The sequence below is a fragment of the Coloeus monedula genome, assembly GCF_965178545.1.
Source record: "Coloeus monedula genome assembly, chromosome: 21".
NCBI lineage: Eukaryota > Metazoa > Chordata > Aves > Passeriformes > Corvidae > Coloeus > Coloeus monedula.
This window is the reverse complement of record NC_138801.1, coordinates 10,289,983-10,310,641: the sequence shown is the minus strand read 5'-3', so window position 1 is coordinate 10,310,641 and position 20,659 is coordinate 10,289,983. Positions and strand designations below refer to the sequence as shown.

Here is a 20,659-nt window from a genome sequence, read left to right as displayed (position 1 = left end):
ATGCCACGTCCCAGGCTTTGCTCTGGTACCCCCAGAAAAGTAAAAGAAATCAAAAGTTAAGTTTACTTTAAGGAAACATTTAGGTTGCAAATCTGAACATTTAAATTAATCAAGAAACAGAGATGTTAAAGGTTCTTCCTTAACCATAAATTAACACCAGCAAACCACCTCCACATCTTCCCATCCCTGTCAGAACATTACAAACACCATATCCTGTATGAGTAAGGTGTGGGCAAGAAAACCTTAATTTTGACTATATTAATTTCATGGTTTAAATTCACAACCCTCCAAATGTTTTTGCACATGCAAGGCGTTAGCACTGTGCCTCCACAGTTAACATTTGCAAGGCATATTCCAGCCCACATCCCTGCTTCTAACCTTTCACTGCTTTTCCAAATAAATTCCTTCTCAGGCTGAACTTTCTCACACTTAGTCAGAGCCCAAAGGGGAATATGTTTTAAAAAGATCAAATCAATCATTTTTATTTATGGGGTTCTGAAATATTTACTGCGTATTCCATTTGGGGGGGGAAAAAAAAGCCATTTTCTTTTTTCCCCTCTCTGTAACTGCAGTGGAGACACACACACATGGATGTACACCTGTGCCCAGGCAATGGGTTTGAGTGCATCTGGCTGAGAAACTGGAAAGGAAAATGTTCTGTTTGCTGCCTACAACACCCTCAGCCCCGGTGAACATTAGTGACCCCCCTTCCACCAACTGTCCTGTCCTAGCCCAGCACCCAGGAACACACAATAAGCAAATATGAGCACCTACAAATGGGGAAGAAGAAAGTAAATTCAGGATGTATTTATATTAAATGTATATATATTATACCAAATTTTCAAAAGTACCTCTTCTGGAGATCATTTTGGCACCTCTTGCATTATATTTATCCTTAAAAGCAGTTATTTGTAACCCTGTGACACTGCAGCAGGTGCTGTGCATCCCTGCCTTCCTTGGGATTTGCTCCTGAGCTGCTCATCAGGCTGTGTGGAGCTGACATTGTCTGACAAATTCCAATGACCACATTTTGCTTCTCCTGCAGCCTGCGGGTGCTCTGAAACACCCGGATACATCCTCATCTGTGAGATGGTATTTGTGATTTTCAAAAATTACTTGCAAGCAAGGAAAAGGGGCTCAAAACAACAGAATGGCCAAGAGACACAAACAAAAATCAGGTTGTGTTACTTGGGATCAGTTGGGATGTGGCCCAGGAGTTGGCAGTCTGTGGGGCTGGTCACAGTGAGCATCAATGTTCTCTGACAGCTGCTCCTGTTTATGCCAGGATTTAAGGCATGAGAGAAGGAGGCTGTCAGGGATGGTCTGGCCTTACAGACAGGATCTGCATGCTGGGCTCTCAAACATCTCCCAAAATGTGGAGGTCACTGGAGAGCTGTGCAGGATTAACCTACTGGCAGGCTGAGCACTGGGATCTCAGCTTTTGAGGAACAGCACAAAACCCAGCTGTGCCTCTTGGACAGAACTTCCTGCACACAGGAGCAGGAAATGGAGAGAGAGAGGACGGGATCTCCCAGCAAACAACCATTAGTGGTCTTCCAGCCTCCAGCAAATGGCCCTGCATTGCCATAGTAACAAACTGCAGCACCCCAGGAATGGAAGCAAGTGGAGCAGTAGAACTGGCTTGTTGTAGTGGAGCTGGTTTTCCATGTTGTTTTCCTGCCCATCCCCCTGGCTGGTGTCACAGTACAGCCTGGGAGCACAGCCTGCTTCAAACTGCAACTTGCCTGTGACGGTCCTCAAAAAAGATGTCACCAGGGAAAAATGACAAAGCAAACCCCACTGTCAGCAAGCTGTCCTGGTTCAGCCAGCCTGACTGACACACTGGAGATCAAGGCTCCCGAAAGCACCACATCCTGATTCTTCCCACTTTCAACAGTGCTTTATTTAAAGCACCCAGGAATGGTTGGACTCTCCCCTACAATACCAATCAGCATTGCTCCCCCAGACTCAGGGCTTCTCCCCTGGGAAGAGGAACACTCATGAAGTCCCAGATCACTAACCAGACACACCTGAAATCACTTCATCAGCTGTACTTGGAGACACCTTCAGCTTTTGGCAATCCTTCCCTGCCCATTTCCCTGTGCATTTGTTTCTGGTTTCTTTCCCAGGGCACAGAACTGCAATTCAGGGGTTGTGCCCAGCATTCAAGGACTGGGCTGCCAGCCCAGGGACCTGCACTTTATTCCAGTGCCACTCATCCGTTGGTTGCCTCTGGCAAGACACTTTTTTTCCATCCTGCTGCTTCCTGCCTGCCTGCAGAATTCCATATTCCTCTGGGAAGTGATCCGAGGCTCAGCCAGGCAAAGGGCTTACAACTGCTATGGACTGGGAGCACAACCTGCTATATCTGTGGTCTTCCAGCCTCCAGCAAATGTAGTGGTATTGTAGTGGTATTGTATGGTATTTTGGTATTGAAAGGCCATTGCTAAAGTGAAATGAGGAAAGTGTCATATTAACATTTGCCAGAGCAACCCAAATTCTGCCCTGGGCCAGTCTGAAAAGGCAGAGCACTGTAAGAAAGAGCAGCAGCGAGCAGGCAGAGCAAAGCCCAGGTGCCCACACACTCTCAGGTGAACTTCATGGGCAGCTGTAAAACTCAGCTCACCTTCAAGCTCTGCAAACCAGTTATGGCTGCTCTAGAGATGTTCTTGTATGTACGCTCCTCTTTGCTCCAGAAAAGAATGGTACCAAACTCCAACAGGCTGACTACTGCCGTCACAGAACCAGAATCCCAGACTGGCTGGGGTTGGAAGGGACCTTAAAGATCACCTTGTTCCACCCCCTGCCATGGCAGGGACACCTCCCACTGTCCCAGGCTGCTCCAAGCCCCAATGTCCAGCCTGGCCTTGGACACTGCCAGGGATCCAGGGGCAGCCCCAGCTGCTCTGGGCACCCTGTGCCAGGGCCTGCCCACCCTCCCAGGGAACAGTTCCTTCCCAATATCCCATCCAGCCCTGCCCTCTGTGACTGTGTACCTGTGTCCCCAGCCTGGGACATGTGCACTGAACACAGCCCACTGTGAACACGCCCTGCCCCATGCCCTGGCACAGTGCAAACACCTGCTCAGGTGAGAGGAGCTGCTCCTCAGCCGTGTCCCTACCCCCGCAGGGCCCTGGACCCCCTCTTGCCCCTGGGTTTATTCAGTGACCGGTTGCCAAGAATGTCCTGTAGAATGTGAGCAGCAGGAGGGAGACTGTGCAAAGTTTGTAAGTCCCCTAAACATGACTGGAATTTCCATGGAGAATGAGAGCACAGGCCTAGCCCAAACATCTTCCTTGAGGACTTCCCAAAGTCTGGAGCAAACCACACAGGCATATGAGAATCTCAGAAAAGACTCGTCTACAGGAGCAGTGAGTGACCCAGCTGACCCAGATGTCAAACTAGCCACACCTGTCTAGGAAAACATATCAAATAGACTGTTTTATTCAAAATCACCCTCTTCTCTTCCTCCTCCCTGCCAGTTAAAGCTGGTAGCAGTCGGACAAGTCTCTTTAACACATTAGCACTGTGGGTTGCATTGTTTTCTTCTCTCTCATGTGGGAATTCTGGTCTTGGACCCTGAGCCAAGACTTGAAAAGGAGCTCCCAAAGCCATGCAGCTGTGTCCCCATGAGCACATCCCCCCCTCACCACCACAGAGCTGTGTCTCTTCAAGAATGGGTCCAAAAAAATAAAGGGAGTCCCAGAGACATCATCAATAGACTATAACCCCCAAAGGCTGAAAATAACTAACTAAATGCAGCAGTTTTTCCTCAAGGGAGTCTTCAAAGTGCTTTCCCAGCTGGAAAGTCTAAACACCACTGTCTCCTCTTTAGGCAGGCAGCGAACAAACAACAGATCTCAGCTGAGTCCCAGTTTGCACCATGGCTCCCCTCTTCCCAGGAAGAAAAAAGGCCAGGATGGGCCTTCCCCCGATAGCCCCTTCTTACCACAGCCCCCCAGACCTGAAGGCAAGGGCACATTCCAGCACAGCCTCACCCACCAGCTCAGTCCCTCATCCTCCCCACAGCCCAGGCTCACTCTCACAGCCAGACTCTGCCTCCTAAATCAGAGCTGGTTGCTCCAGGGCAGCCCAGGGAACACAGCACAGGCAGCGGCTGAGATGTCACCTCACACACAGCACTGCCTTCACCAACACTTCTTGGGTGACCACTGGTGGCTGTGAGTAACAGCTGGCTCCAGCAAGCAACCATGCAGAAAACCTGATCAGCTTTTCAAACCCTGCAGTTTAGGATGCGAACTGATGCACTATAATGTAGTTATGTGAACTAATCCAGGGCCCCATCGCTGGTCAAGGGACTCCACACCCACAGGTTCAGGATGCATGCAATCCATGCCCCACAGAGAAGCACAGGAGAGAAAACAACACCTTCCTGTATCCCTTAAATACTGAGAAATTTTGGGAGAGGGCAGCAAACCATGCCTGCAGAGACCATGAATGCAGAGGTTCCCAATGAGATAGAAATAGCAGAGGAAGATTGGAACAATGCAGACATCTGTAAAAGAGAGGGTGCAAACAGCCAGATCGGGTCACAGAGGAATAGCAGTGCAGCAGCGGGCAAAGCAAAAATAGCAGGAAAGGAAAGATAAACAAAAGATTCCTAAAATATATGAGGAGCAAACAGACTGACAAGGGAACAAGAGAGCCATTGAGTGAAAAAGCAGAAGAGATGTGCAGAAGTGACCAGGGTAGGCCAGGGTTTTAATCCAGCCTCAGAGGGGAAGGCAGAGGGAGGAAAGAAGAGAGCTGAGTTGTTTCACTGGAGCACAAGGAGGGAAGAGGAAGATGACTCTGTCAGGAAATCACAGCCAAGGGCACTTAGGCACAGCAGCACCGGCCAAGCAGTCTCACATCCACTCTGTAGGACAGGTGACATGTCCAGGCTGTCCCTCCAGCAGGGCATGGCCATGGTGGATCCTTCTTCTCCTTTTCCTACCCCACCACTCACCATCTCCCTGTTCTGGCAGCTTGCTTTTGCCTCCATCTTTTTCAGCTAGATGAGACTATTTCGGGATATGAGTGCAGCAGGTCCAAAGGGGGTCAGTAATTCCTGCACTGGGGATGGGGCCAGACCCTGCACAGAGATGGAAGCAGCTCCTGCCCCTCCTACTGCTCCCTGCCCCATCTCCAGTGCCACCACAGCAGCTCCTCAGAAGCCTGATGTGGGGAGCAGGCTTCTCGCTGTTCTCTTCCATACCTCTGCCCATGATGTTCCATTGTCCCCCTATCTCCACGACCCAGACACCACAGAAGAGGCATTTACATCCACAGGAATCCTTCTATAGATCCAACAACATCGAATCTGCCCACACACCAAAAGTGTGAGCCCTCATGTCTTTTTCTCTCTTCACACCTCACTCTGCCCTATCTTTTCCAGCCAAAAAAGTTCCTACAACAGGTGGGAAGGGGAGAAGCTGACTTACAAAAAAAACCCCCTTTGCACAAGGTGGTTCCCAAGCTCTGGCAAAGTACCCAATACCCAAACAGCAAGCTCAGGAAGCACACAGCCTAGCCCAGAACACAGCAGTGCCTGCCAGCAAAATTCAGAGCAAGGGAGCCAGGAGATGAGCCTGGAAAGCCTCAGGATGAGTAAAACACCAACGGGCAGCTGAGCAATGACTGAAAGAGAGACACCAAGGGAGGTGACAGGAGCCTGGGAAGGAGTTTCCATGCCCTGCACAGAGCTAGACTCTGTCAAGGAGAAGAGAAGGGCTCAGCCGCAGAGCCCAGCTGCCCCTGTGAGCAGCACACTGTGCACACACACTGGTGTGTGATGGTTGGTTGCTACTGAGATGTTTTGGCTCAGGGCTGAGGATCTTCATTCCCCACCTGCAGTGAAGTCAGTCCTGCTTCCTTTTGCAGACAGAAAGCCAAGACCCCCCCTATGCTAATGCCAATTGTTCACCTATCCCTGAACGGGGTAAAGGAAGAGCTCAGAAAAGGTGGTGTGGTTGTACTTTTTATTTTTCTGTACTATTTAACATTTCTATACCCACCCAGGGTAAGTTTGGTGCTTCCAAGCTGCCATCTGCAACCACCAGTGTTGGGAACTTACCTTTCCAGTGGGAATCATGGCTCTCACCTAACACATAGCAAAACCCAGGTGTGCAGAGCCCTCAGGAGATCTCTGGTCTGACCTCCTGCTCAAAGCTGGGTCTGCTCCGAGCTCAGTCCTGGTTACTTGGGACTTTATCCAGGCTGGTCTCGTAAACCCCCAAGGATGGAGGACACACCTCTCTGGACAGCCTGCTCCACAGCACGAGGGAGCACTTTTCTTTCAACACAGCCCCAGCCTCTTTTCTCTCCACTTTATGCCCATTATCTATCAATTCTCCTGTCACCGGGAACTGCCTGGCTCCATCTTCCCACTCACCCCTCACACGGGCCACGAGTCTGTCCCCAGCTCCCTCCGGTGCCACCTTTCCCACTGCTGCCCCGACCCGCTCTCCTCAGCCCTGGGCCGGCTCCGTCTGTCCCTCCCCGGGGCGGGGGCACACACCCCAGGCTGAAGGTTTAGGGTTTAAAGGTCCTACAAGACTTGACGCCGCTAGGGAGCCCGGCAGTGCCCTGTCCCTTCCCGGCCAAGGAGGCAGGGGGAGCTCCGTTCGTGGTGCCCTCACAGCGCTTACCGGGCAGCTCCCGGGGCACCGCGCTCCCTTCACGGCGGGGGGACAGCGAAAACCGCCTGAGCTGCCGGGCCGTGAGGGGCGGCGTGCCCTGAGAGACCCCCCTGAGCCGTGAGGAGCGGCTCTGCCCCGCCGTGCCCGCCCGCTCTGCCCCGCCGCCGCCATCTCCGCGGCGGGGCCGCCCCCTGCCGGCCGCCTGCGCGACGGCCCCGCCACAGCCCCGCGGGACCGCCTCGGGGAGCGGGACCCCCGCCCGACCCGCCCCGCCACACCCTGCCCGGGGCGCCCCGCTGTACTTACTGCCTTGTGAGGCTCCTTCCCCTGAGGCAGCTTCGGTGTCTGCAAAGAGAAAGAGCTGCGCTTAGATCCGCCGGCCGCGCTGCCCCGGCCCCCACCACCGCCGCCTCGCTCGCTCTCCTTTCCGCGGCTCTGCCCGGCACTGCGGGACGGAGCGGGCCGTGAGGGGCTCCCCGGGGCTGCGAGGCCGACACGGCCAACAAGGACTCGTGGTTAAAGCGCAGCTGCCCGCGGTTATAGAATGGTCTGGGCTGGAAGGGATGTTAGAGCCCATCTCGTTCCACCACTGCCATGGGCAGGGACACCTTCCACTGTCCCAGGCTGCTCCAAGCCCCAGTGTCCAGCCTTGGGCACTGCCAGGGATCCAGGGGCAGCCCCAGCTGCTCTGGGCCCCCTGTGCCAGGGCCTGCCCACCCTCCCAGGGAACAATTCCTTCCCAATCTCCCATCCAGCCCTGCCCTCTGGCAGTGGGAAGCCATTCCCTGTGTCCTGTTCCTCTGTGTCCTTGTCCCCAGTCCCTCTGCAGCTCTCCTGGAGCCCCTTTAGGCCCTGCAAAGGGCTCTGAGCTCTCCCTGGAGCCTTCTCCTCTCCAGGTGAGCACCCCCAGCTCTCCCAGCCAGGCTCCAGAGCAGAGGCTCCAGCCCTCGGAGCAGCTCCGTGGCCTCCTCTGGACTCATTTGAACAGGCAGTTCCCGGGCAAGCGCTGTGAGCCCAGGAAAGCGAGCAGTGACCAGTGCACCCGGCTCAGCTCCCATGGCATTTGGCACAGCCGGCTCCACCACCGTGCCCTCCCTCCACAGGCAATGATGGCAAAGCCTCCACAAGAGATGGGCCACACAGATTCCTCCAGGGTGATTTTATCCTGGTCTTATTGACGGCAGATGTGAAAAGAAGGGAGAAAAAGCTCCCTCCACTGTCGTGTGCAAGAAGCACAGAGCAGAGATCACGTTCAAGCCTTAACTGAATGCAACAGGCAAAGCTGCAAGCTGGAAAACAAACCCCAAAGTTACAAGTCAAGGATCATATACGATTAGGATTTCCAAGTCAGTTTGAAGTGTTTCATATTCATCCTGAATTACATATACTGTATGTCACATTATCTAATAATGTAACCGTGTTGCAAAATATTCCATATGTCTGTTGGAATGATGCTTGCGCTGCGCTGGAAACCACAGCTGCAGAATGGCACAGAGTTTTTGAATTTAAAATTCGCAACCTTAAGTAATGAGCACTGTTTGCATTTAATTTCCTTATTTCTTAAAAATAATAAAAACAAATGATTGTGGGTTTGTGAATTTGTACATTTCTACTTGATTAACCTGCCTGATTAGATCATTTTTCTAGGCAACAGTATTAATTTGGCACAGCTTCATAAACTCGGGCCAGATCAGAAACCCTCAGTATCAGGTGCAGAACCTCAACAGCAAAGCCCAGGATTTTTCCACAGCTGCTACTTGTTTGAATTCCCACCCATCATTCAAGGAAAAGCAGCTATGGCACAATGGATTTATACAAAATGCTGTCCTCACAAGCAATGGCATAAATAAACCATAAAAGACACGCACTATTTAAACAGCTTTAAAAAGTACTTCAGTCAACTTTAACAAGAATCAGGCAACACACAAAGGTTTAAGGAACAGCCATTTCTGAACTGCGTCAAGAAATGTTGTTACTCTTAGTCATAAGACCCACTAAACTATTCATGAATTAAAAAATGACCAACTAAAAATCCCCTAACAGCCCACTCCACATCACCTTTGAGCTCAGACCAAGTAATTACAGCTGTGAAACAAAAGACAAATTTCTGAGAAAGTTGCAAAAGTCACTAAGAATAGGGAGGTGGGCAAGGAAGCTGGAAAATCAGCCAGTTAACTCCTGTGTCCCAAGAAACTTCCCACATCTCATATGAGTATCTGCTGCAGACTGGGAAATGTGCACAGGAAAAATGGATCTTTGGATGCAGGGCAGAGGGCAATGGACGTCCCCAAAATCATCTGATATTTTCAGTAACAAATAAACGAATGAACCCCAACTTTCTATGGCTCAGGAACACCATCTCTCCTCAGGGATGGTTATTTCTCTATTAGTTTTCTACTCCTCACCTCAAAATCCTTTCAGTGACAGAAGCGCTTTAACTCAGACTCCAAAAAATGTGCACTTTGGAAAAAAGCATTTTTCCATATTCACCATTTGAATGAGTCATCTTCCTTTTCATATTTTTTTGAATTGAGCAGAACCCATTCTTGGAAAACATAAATCTGAAACTTTAGAAGCTTTGAGAAGTTTTTTAACAATTGGTGAAACTCGAAACTTGGCCTGAAGAATCCAGTCCCCCTCAGAGCATCCAGCATCTGTTCTGGTGGGAGCAGCTCAGCCCTCGGCTGGCAGAGCCCTGTGGGGAGGATATGGAGAGCTTGGAGGGAGGCAATGCAACAACTTATAATGTAAATAAATAATAATGAAAAACAACTTGAGCAAAATCATCATTCAGCCCAGAAAAGCTTATCTGGAAACAGAGAACTTCCACCAATTCTTGGGCTAGAGGCGATATATCCTGCGAGGGTTAAACTTGAGCCTTGCTATTTTTTTTCTTTGCTTTTGGAAGAATTCTCCTTTGGGTACAAATCTCCCTTGCTTGGCCTCAGCCCAGAGGTTTATAAATTTGCTGTTTGAAAGTCTAATAAAGCAATTTCAGCCTTTTTTTTTTTTTTTTTTTTTGGAGTTATCTAAAAGTGAAATAATTTTCCTGACTCAAAACATGCAGATGTTTTGCTGCTCATGTTGCTTAAACACGACCCAACCGTACAAAGCAGAACTTTCTAGCTGACTAACTCCTGAAGGCAATCCAAACCTTTTAACACAGCTGAAATAAAAGCACCGTAAGCAAAACATTTTTAAGCCCTGGGTTGCGTGTAGGCGAAGCGGTAACATTTGGGACAGAGCCTTCCATCGGCACCAGGAATGCGCAGCCCCTCTGCTCCAGCTGAACTCCAGCAGGAGGAAGGAGCTGTGATCCTGCAGGGCTGCACAGCAGCTCACAAAGGAGCCTTTCAGCTCTGCAACATAACTTTTTTGTTGGGTTTCTTTTTTATTTTATTTGTGTGTTTCGGGGAGGTGAAGGGGAAGGAACTCAACCTTTTCCTTTCTTCCTCGATGAAACATAGTGGGGAAATTTCTTACCTACGTTTCTGGTTCTTTGCAGAGCCCTTACATGGGGATTTCCGTGCCTGGATCTCGGCTTTCAGGGGAAAGCAGAATGGGAACTTGTCCCTGTGAGGCAGCATGTCCTGAAGCAGAGCTGTCTCAGCTCTTCTGCAAACTGCCAGAGCAGTCACTCCCTGAAATTCTCCAGCCAATGCTCAGCGCCACAGGGAACACTCAATAAACTAAGAAAATGCCCCGTTTTATGATATAAACTCCCGTGCTGCTGAAGGCAGACGAGAAAAGAAATCAGCCTCAAGAACACAGGTCACCTCTAACGCAGCTTGTCTGCCACAGAGAGCTGGAGTGGAGGCAGGTGCAGCTATAAAAAAATCCAGAAAATTTCTCAAAAAAATGCTCATTGCAAATAAAAATGTGATGTTGCCAGGGCAAAACTCTTCATGTGGAACTGCACAGCTCAAATGTTGAGAAGACATTAAGTTCTGCACAGGGAAAAACAAGCAGTGGATAAGGATGGCTTGACTGCACGAGCAGAGAGGGTGACAGACCTTCCCCCTGCTGTAAGGCCCAGGCTCCCCTGCCACAGCTCCAAAGTGGGCCCTGGACGCAAAAACCAGCTCAGAAATAACCCAGGTCAAAGCAAGAACAACTGGAGGCCCCCAAAACTTGCATTTTGTGTCACTGAGCGGTGACAGAAGAGCTGGTGACACAGATGTTTTGTTCTGCCCCAAAGGTCCAAAGCAGATCAACACCAGTTTCTCTGCTCTCCCCTGGGCTGAGCCTTTTCTATCCCCTGCTCTGTCCATCTGCAGGATGATCCCAGGGCTTGGCCACAGCCCGTTAGCGACACAGGAACCACACAAACAAGCAGAGAGCAGAGGCCTGGGACAGGGTGTATCCGTCAGCAAATCACAAACAGCAGCTATTCCTGCTGGAATGGCCAAAAAACCTAAAGAGAAGAAAGGGGCCTCACTTTGTTCTAGCTCCTCTGATGCTGAGCTGGTGAGTCTCCCAGGATTAGTCTAACTTTGGGAACGACTGATGGGTGGCCAGACCTTGGGAAAGCCATGGCTGGCACCCAGAAAATCCATCCTGCAAAGAGGGAATCCAGGTCCTGCCATTGCAGTCCGGCTCCTCCCTGGCCCAGCCAGAAAGAAACAACTGAAGGGCTCAGGATTGGAGTTTCTGGCAGCTGAGAGTTGCACGGAATGGGCCAAGAGAGCTCACATTCCAGTGCTTCGAGGAAAGCAGCCCTGGGAGAGCTGGCTGCCAGTGCCCTGGCACTGTGTCTGAGACATGGACTGGAGATCACAGGGAGAACAGGAACGTGCAGAGTGACCCCTTCAGTGCCATGATCCCACCACGTTACCCCACGTTTGCCACCATGGGGCAGCCCCAGCCCCTTCTCCTCTATGAAGCCTTAGGGCAATAAAAGTATCCTTCACAAAAATTCCCTTCACTCCTGCAGTCTTCTGCCATCCCAACACTGTTCCTGGTCCAGTCCATGCACAGCTCATGGATAATACCACACAGGGCTTTCCTCCAAAGAACTCTTCCTTCTTTTTCCTACCCATCCTTAACCTTTCCCTGGCAGGTTCTTCCTCTGCAGACCTGCACACTCTGCTCAGTGCCTCAGCTCCCTGGGAGAATCCCACTGCCAGAGCTGCATCACCTTTGCAGTTTCATTTCTTGCTGAAGAGTGTAGATGAATAAATACCTCATTTGTATTTTTATTGTCTTAAGGCAATTCAAATGCACTTTAAATGCTACTACTACATGCATCCATTTACAGTAACATAAACCAACACTTTCTAAGTATCACAGATATAAATTCTGCTTCTCCAGCATTCATGTGAGAATTACTGATAAATTTCCACATTCAGAATTTTGAAAATTTCCATATTCTACAACTACACATGACAAAGACCTTGGAAGCAAAAGGTAAAGTCGTGCCTCCACTGAGTTCATGTCAAAACTATGGGTATCAAATGTACAGGTCTATATATATATAATTTAATATATAGCTTAATTTCATTATCAAAATAGAAATAAATACAAATCAATTAGATCACACACTAGGAGGTGACCTCATACTAACAGAGTTCCTAAATTCCAGCAGAATTAAACATCCCATAGTGCTTGGGGAAGAGAAGAAAAATAAAAGCAATTCTTGTCCCAGATTTAAATACCCAGATTTAAATGCAATTATTATTGCAAAACTATTGCAATGCTGTGATGTAATGGTAAAGCAAATCCCTATTATTTTTGGGATTTTTTTTCCTCAAGATGCAGAGTGAAGCTACTTGCAGCTACATTTAAAGGACTTTAAGGAATTCTGTTGGTATTTAGAAAAGAAATACCAGCATGGAAAAACAATTCTGTGTGTATCCAGGGGTACAGAAGCAGCTCTGTGATATTAAACAGAACATAAGGAATATGCAACCATGCACTTAAGGGATGAGACTGTGACAAACTCTGAGCAGTTAAGGATGCACCTTCACTTCTTGGCCGTGCATGTGCTGACTTTTGAGAGTTTGAGCATTTAAAACTTAATATTAGCCTCCATTATTCCTGGATTTTCAACCACTGGTTACACCTGAGGAGTTAAGCAGATGCTCCTGCCAGCCTGGCACAGTGACTCCAGTGTCACCTCAGTGACAGGAAACAAACCCAGAGAAAGGCACAGGAGGAGCTGGTTTCCAGTCCCTGCTGTTCTGGTATTTCAGAGCTCCAAACCCTGCAAACTACACTTTGATTGAACAAACCACCTCAAACTTTCACATTTCTGCAATTACACAATATTGGATTGTTCAGTCTTACAGAAAACTCAGCTCAAGCCACTCCTGACCAAGCAGGAGACCTTTCATCCACACAGTGCATTTGGGAAGTGACCTCAGCTGGCAGCAGGGGTACAGGGGCAGCTCAAGGAGCATTTTGATTTGAACATAAAAATACAGCAGTCACAATGCCCATATCTGATTTATATCCTCCCACACTGACTTCTCAGGGAGGGATGGAACTCCCAGCTGGGCAGGAGCACGGAGCACCTCGAGGAGATGCCACCACACTGCTGCCACTGGGACCTGCCAGGAGAAACTCTGTGATTTGCAGCTCCCCCTGCACACAGTGAGGCCCTCAAGAGCCCTGGGCAGTAAATACTGACCCCGAACACAGGAGCTGCTCCTGATCTGGGGAAAAATGTTGCTGCAGTAAAGACCACAAAGCTGAGACAGCCCCAAAGTTTATCAGTGGGCCCCTCTCAATGGGCTACCCCAGAGAAGAATTACTGGTGACCAGGGAAGCAGCAGAGCAACCTTCAAAACCTTCCTAAAAATAGACATAAAATCACAGAATATCCTGAGCTGGAAGGGACCCACAGGGACCATCCAAGAGTCCAGCCCCTGGCCCTGCACAGACCCCCCAACAGCCCCACCCTGGGCATCCCTGGCAGCGCTGTCCAAACGCTCCTGGAGCTCTGGCAGCCTCGGGGCCGTGCCCATTCCCTGGGGAGCCTGGGCAGTGCCCAGCACCCTCTGGGGGAAGAACCTTTCCCTGCTCTCAGCCTGAGCCTGCCCTGGCCCTGTGCTACCCAGGATTCCCAGGATTTCAGCAGGAGTGAGATACCTCTGTGTGCTCGCACATGGGTCTGGAAACAGTTGTAATACTTGTATTTCTTCCCGCATATTCCACACTCGTAAGACCCTGGAAAACAAGAGAGAGAAGCACACATCACCATAGGAGATCAGGAAAAACAGCCTCCCTGCACACTGCTCCATGAACTGCGGGCAGAAGAGTGCACATTGCAGCAAAGTAATTTTTGGAAGGTTCATGGAGATAAATGCAGGAAATCACTATCCCAGACACTATTCTTCCTTTCAGCCTTATTTAAGATTCCTTGGCATATTACCCTGAACTTACATTTTCAGTGTAACTTTTTAACTTTGCTAACGTGAAAGGGCCACGCTCAAAATAGCCTGACTTATAATTTTATAATAATGACTAATGTTTCCTATGGACAGAAATAACCTTGAATTACTTTTCAGTAAGTTCCTAGTAGCTGGGAAAAAATCCTTTTCAACTGAAAAAAGAAGGCAATATGTTATCTTGAGGCCAGGAGTTTTCAAAATTTCTCAAGAAATGCACAATGTACAAATTTCCCAAGAAACCCACAGAGATTTGGTAAATATCCACCCAGAGGAAACCAAATAGATACAAATAGAACTTTTGCCCTTTTTAAGGAAAAGCACATGACCACAGTAGTCTCTCTTCTCAGTTTGTGTCTCTAATTCCAGAAAACACACATCTGCAAACAGTCATTTGAAATGAAACCAGAGGAACAGAGCTGGGAGAACCATTTGTAATGATGAAGTTATGCCATGAATTTAGACTCTTCTGTTATTGAACAGGCAGACAGAAATTTCCTTAGATTTGTTATTTGAGTTGATTCAATCTCATTTTTTCCCCACTTCACTTTGTTGCATAGGCTATGAATTCACTTTCCAGGCTCTGATTTGCAGCATGCACTGCATTTCTTAGCTGTCCACCAGAGCTGTGGAACTGGGATCCCCTTGATGCTCTTTGGGAGGGTGAGAGCAGCACTTGGCTGAAGAGCAGGTGGGAGAAAAAAGGGCTGAGTTAATTTGGTGTAAATGCAGAATTCCATTTCCATGGACCCTACCTCACACAACCTTGAAACAATCTTTTCCTGACCATGCCAAACAGCAAAACTCAGGGAGGAGCCACAAACGAGAACAAAAACATTGACACACATCCAGATAAACCTTCCCAAACAGCATTCACAGCAATACTCACCTGGAGCTACTCAAAGTGAGCTCTTGCAGGAACAAACCCAGGGTGCTGTCTGAACACACTATGCCCACAGTCCTTTTTCCCCTTCCCATAGCCCATTCTTACAGCCTAGGAAGAAAACACCCCCCTTTCAGAGTGTCAGAGCCCTGAATTCCCTGTCCATCACTGAAAGCACCACTTGGGGCTGTCCTCTGAGCTGGGGAGGCTCCTCTGTCACTGATGCTGAAAGAGTCCATTCGCCACAGTCTGATACACCAGAGTACCCATCTGAGAAAATACTCACATATTCTGATAGCTCAGGCTCTTGGCTATGTCTGATCTGCTCCAGAGCATTTTTATTTTCATAGCTCACTGTATTTTATATAGATACACATCTGTGGGACAGCCACCACCTGTGGTCACTCCACAGAGGCTGCCTGAGTGAAATCCTGGATATCAGCAAGTCGGCAGTGTTTGCCAGCCCTCATTTCCCCTGTTCAAGGACTGGTTATTTTCACCACCAGCCTCCAAAATTCTTTTCTGAAAACTCTTCCAGCTGGACCCCAAAGCAGCAGATGAGTGCACTCAGCATCACCTGGGCCCTATAAACAGGAGCCCTGAGCACAGCTGAGGTTCAGCTGAACCAACAGCACGATGTGACTGATGCCTACCCACAGCCCAACGGTGCTGGCTGCTCACGGAGCAGGGGGAAGAGTTGGAATGAGGCCAGAGGAGGCCATTGAGTTGGGGGTGCTCACCTGGAGAGGAGAAGGCTCCAGGAAGAGCTCAGAGCCCCTTGCAGGGCCTAAAGGGGCTCCAGGAGAACTGGAGGGGACTGGGGACAAGGACACACAGGGACAGGACACAGGGAATGGCTTCCCACTGCCAGAGGGCAGGGCTGGATGGGATCTTGGGAAGGAATTGTTCCCTGGGAGGGTGGGCAGGCCCTGGCACAGGGTGCCCAGAGCAGCTGGGGCTGCCCCTGGATCCCTGGCAGTGCCCAAGGCCAGGCTGGACATTGGGGCTTGGAGCAGCCTGGGACAGTGGGAGGTGTCCCTGCCCATGGCAGGTCCCTTCCAACCCAAAGCATTCTGTGGTTCTATGGGTTGGTGCAAACAGGTCAAACACAGCAAGGGGCTCTAGGCTGAATATTTTTCCCCATTTTTGTTGCATTTCCTACTTCCTCTGGAGATAATCTACAGCACAGAAATGCACTGGCTGTGCAGGAGTTCTCCAAGAGGGTCACCTGTCCAGGTAACTGTGCAGTGCCTTCTGTCTGCACTGTGAACCCGAGCAGGGGCTGTGCTGGACATCAAGGGCAGGAGCTGAGGCAGGAGAGGGACCACGTGTCCCAGGCCAGGGCTTTTGTGCAGGTGCCCTGAAACTCCCAGGTCTCAAGTGGAACCCAGGGAAGGTTGGAGCCAATTTTGACGGGGGCACCTGCACTCACCCCCTGCCCACGGAGGGTAGAGCAGTGCCCTGGGAGCACAGGGAGTTGGGGAGGGTGTGAGGGAGGTGTGTTACAGACCTGAGGCAGAGACACAACCCAGCGGCCACAGCTGTGTGCTCGGCTCACCACAGGCCCTCACACTAGAGAAAGGAGGGGTGGCTTGCCACAAAAAATGTGCTGTTAGAGTGGGGGGAAGGTGAAGTGCAGGAAGGAGGACATTGCTGTGTGTTAAGGCCTTGCAGAGAACGCGCCCACGTGGCCTTGGACACCAGCAGCGAGGTCATCGTCCACTCAGGGCACGTCATGCAGGGTACAGCTGGTGGTGGCAGGAGGGGAGATGGGGAAGGTTTGGGGTTAGTTGGTGCACTCAGTTGGGCCAGGCTTTTCCTGAGCCTCGCAGCTGGAATCTGGGCAATGCACCCGTTGCTTCCAGAGCCTTCTGTGCTCCCTGAGCCCTGGTTAGACTTGCACACCCTTCCATCACATACCGGACGTGTATCTCAATGCATGGTCAAAAATCCAGGTCCCTGAATATCGATTTCGTGTATATCCAACGGGAGAGCCACGTTCCACTGCTTTTCCATCTAAATTGTGCAAAAAGAAATCAGAAAAAAGCCCTTAAAGCGGATGCATTTCCAAGGAATAGGCTGAAGCCTATTAAAAATTTCCAAGACCCATCTGTCCCTGTGGCTTCCTGACAAGATGTCAGAGGTCTCACAGAATTTCTTAAGGCTTCTGCAGTATTATTTTACTTCACCAGGGAGAATCCAAAGTGCTCTTGAATTTCCTATGCTGAGCAACTCAGACACTGAGACATCAGCATCATGGCATGAACCCTGTGTGTGCAAGGGAGATGGACAGAGAGGCTCAGAGCAGAAGGATTCTCTCTTCACTCTGTCTCAGAAACATTTCTGATCTAATGCATTACTTGAAAAGTCCTCTCCAAAATGTTCCTTGTAAAGGAACAGATTGGGAGAGCAGATTGAGAGGTTAAGGAGTCTTGTACCAAACTTCTCCCGATCAGCTCGCAGATAACTCAGTCCTCCAGAACACAAATACTGACCTGATGCTATTCCCAACAAGAGGAAATGATCCACATCTGAAAATCTCCCCCTCTTTCTCCTTACAACACAATTAAACACAAGTGCTCTTTGCTTTTCCTCTCCTCTCCAGACAGCTCCATGGTGGGACTTCTGTGTCTCTCTGCCCTGACCTCCCTGCCCTGAGAAGTGTCCATGTGCTGGGGCTCTTCAGGTGACCCTGGCCTGAGGTCAGCATGTGAATCTTGCCAGAAGGAAGAAAAGAAGAGCAGGAAATGTGGCATCTCTGAGCTGTGCAGGGCAGGAACCCCTGCCCTGGGGCCAGGGCATCTGGGGTACCATGGGGGGCCAGGTGGGTGCAGGGGGAGTAGGGGCTCCACAGCAGCTGCAGCTGGGAGGAGCCAGGTTAGAGCCAACCTCTCCAATGGCTTCCTCTGCTTGGGATGCCAAGGGGGGATCCCCCAGGGTTGCAAGACTTTTGTGGAAAAGCAGCTGAAAGGAAAATGGTCCAAACCCACAAACAGCACCGGCTCTTCAGCTGGGGCCCTGCGGCCACTGTCCCCAACCATCCCACCCAGTACAGCCCCCACAGGGTTTGGGATGCTCCACACGGATGGAGGCAGAGTCTGGAGTAGTCCAAAGTGGCGGGAGAGACAGGAGCTTGTGCAAGTAAACAGGAGGCAAAAGACGCAAGGCCTGGTTTGATGTAAACACTGCAAGGGAATAGCAACAACTGAGCTGGGAATCCCTGTTATAAATTGCTCCAAGTAACAACTAAAAATACAAATAGAGCAGATGCATGACTCAGAAAAGAGACGTAAATCTTGCAGTGTGCATTTCAGCCAAGCCCTGAGGCTGAGCCCTGCAGGAAAGCTGTCACTTGGAGCCACGTGTGCCCTGAGCCTTCAGCACCGTGGTCCCGGCTCAGACACATCCCCCGTTTAACCCACTGTCCCAGCACCCCCTGGCTGGGGGTCAGGAATTCCACACAGAGGAGGGGGATTCATTCTCTCCTGATTCACCACTTTGTCAGCAATTGCTGTAAAAATAACCATTTTCGACACCTCCAGTCTCAGCTTCCCCAATGAAGGTGAATAAAATCCTACCAAAGCCTCGCCTGTCTGCATGGAGGAAGTGATTCAGATACAGGCTCCCAGATCCCAGGGCAAGGAAAACTCCTGGAAGTACTGGGGAGCAGCAGCAAAGTCACAAAGCCTTTTGTCCAGAGGCAGGAGGCACCAGCACCATCAGCGGGTCACACCTTCAGGCTGCTCCAGTGCAGCAGCTGTTATGGCCAGTGGAGCAGCTGGAATGGCCAGTGGAGCAGTGGCACACGGGGCACATTCCTGGTGTGAGGTACCCTGGTGTCTGCAGAGATGGGCACGGTGCCCGTGTGTGATTTGTGTGGGGGCATGGAGGGGACCGGGTGCCAGAGCTCAGCAAACACAAGGAGCTGCTCTCCAGGCACCATGGGCTGTGCACACAGAGCACACGACCTGGTGGCCAAACAGGAGATACTCAGAGCCACCTACCCAAAAACGAGGGTCATGTGAATGGCAGACAAGCAGGGCACCTCCAGGGCTCTGTTCACAAAGGAACTGGCACCAACTCCCATCACCTCCAGACCGAGCTGCCTTTACAGAAGCCCAGGCTTTACAATAACCAATGCAATGTGTTTCATTGGAAAAGGCCCTTCCAGACAGAAGCTCTCCAGTTTATAGAGCTTTCAACCACCACTTGTAATTGGTCAATCAATCTGTCCCTCTCCCCACAGTGCCCACACTTTGAGAGTGCCCCCCTCACACCAGTCTGTCCCCAGTGCTATCCATAGAATCACAGAACCATGGGATAGCCTAAACTGAAAGGATCCACCAGGATCATCCAGGAGTCCAACCCCTGGCCCTGCCCAGACCCCCCAACAGCCCCACCCTGGGCATCCCTGGCAGCGCTGTCCAAACGCTCCTGGAGCTCTGGCAGCCTCGGGGCCGTGCCCATTCCCTGGGGAGCCTGGGCAGTGCCCAGCACCCTCTGGGGGAAGAACCTTTCCCTGCTCTCAGCCTGAGCCTGCCCTGGCCCAGCTCCAGCCGCTCCCTGGCTGCTGTCCCTGTTCACCACAGAGCAGAGATGGGAGCTGCCCCTCGGGAGGAGCTGCAGCCCCTGGTGAGGTCTCCCCTCAGTCTCCTCTGCTGCAGCTGAACAAACTCAGTGCCCTCAGCAGCTCCTCCCTGCCTTCCCCTCCAGTCCACCCACATCAGCCAAGAGCAAAAGCCCCTCCCCACTGCACAGCAGCACAGCCACGCTCAGCTGGAAACCACCATTGCCAGGGGACACCGACTGCGGAGCACAGCCAGGAGCTGAGGGGAGAAGAGGCTCCTACAGGGCAAACACCCAACCTGCAGATGCTTTCACCGAGGGCTGGTGGCCGTGGCTGGAGGAGAAGCTCCCACTGCTGCCCATCAGTGGTAGCTCCACCTCTCCCTCCCAGGACACCAGGGATGCTTTTCAGCTTTGCCCATGTACTGATCAACCACTCAAGAGCTGCAGAGGCACAAAAACTCTGAAAATACAGAGTATTTCTTCCAAACTGTAAAATCTTTATGTCAGAAGTATTTATGGACTTCTTAGGCTTTCCCTAGACCTGCACAGACAGCACTGACCTCCCACCCTGCTGTTCTTAGTGGCTGCCCTGTGGTGGAAAGGAGGACAGGAAGAACAACGATGCTTCTGAGACAATCACCAGCTGAGGACACCTGCCAGGTTTCTCTCCAGCAGTGTGGACAATGATGAACAAAACCCAGGAGAAAATCCAACATCAATTCCTCTTTTTCTCTCCCCCTGCAAGACAAACCAACCCCAACTGCAATGCTGGGCAGCTCAAATTAGCTTCCTTCTGAGTCCCTTAAAGGAAACCTGGTCCAACTGCTCTTCCTTCTTTTTATTAGCAACTGCCTTTGGATCTCAGAGACACTGCAGGGACCTGCTCCAGGCTGGGGACAACAGAGGCAGTGCAAGAGCGGTGGCTTGGCAGGTTCCCACAGGAAACCCCTTTCTCTGGAGCAGGAGGAGAGGACAGTTTGATGTTCACAGAAAAAAAGAAAAAGCTTCTTCTCATCACAGCAGGAGGTGGGGTGGGGACAGGAAGCACTGTTTGGAACAGGGCACACCACAGCCAGCCCAGAGTCAAAAGTATTCCCACAACTGAGGAGTGATCAGAAAAACAAACAAACAGCAACCTGTAAAACCTGCTCCTGAGCTCAGTCTCATTTACAGAAAGC

At 50.6% G+C, this 20,659-nt stretch overlaps 1 protein-coding gene across 11 annotated transcripts in view; it reads right to left on the bottom strand.

Moving 5' to 3' along the window:
* ZNF618 (zinc finger protein 618) overlaps positions 1–20,659 on the bottom strand; it is a 132,429-nt gene that overhangs the window by 46,229 nt on the left and 65,541 nt on the right. For 8 of the 11 annotated variants that reach the window (XM_082295143.1, XM_082295148.1, XM_082295151.1 and 5 more), the window contains exons 4-6: positions 16,833–16,928; positions 13,731–13,808; positions 6,948–6,986 (exon numbers count right to left, since the gene is read on the bottom strand). In XM_082295143.1, coding sequence (XP_082151269.1) covers positions 6,948–6,986; positions 13,731–13,808; positions 16,833–16,928 — 213 coding nt within the window. The remainder of the gene's footprint in view (positions 1–6,947; positions 6,987–13,730; positions 13,809–16,832; positions 16,929–20,659) is intronic. The other 3 variants (XM_082295150.1, XM_082295153.1, XM_082295145.1) reach the window with 1 other exon arrangement.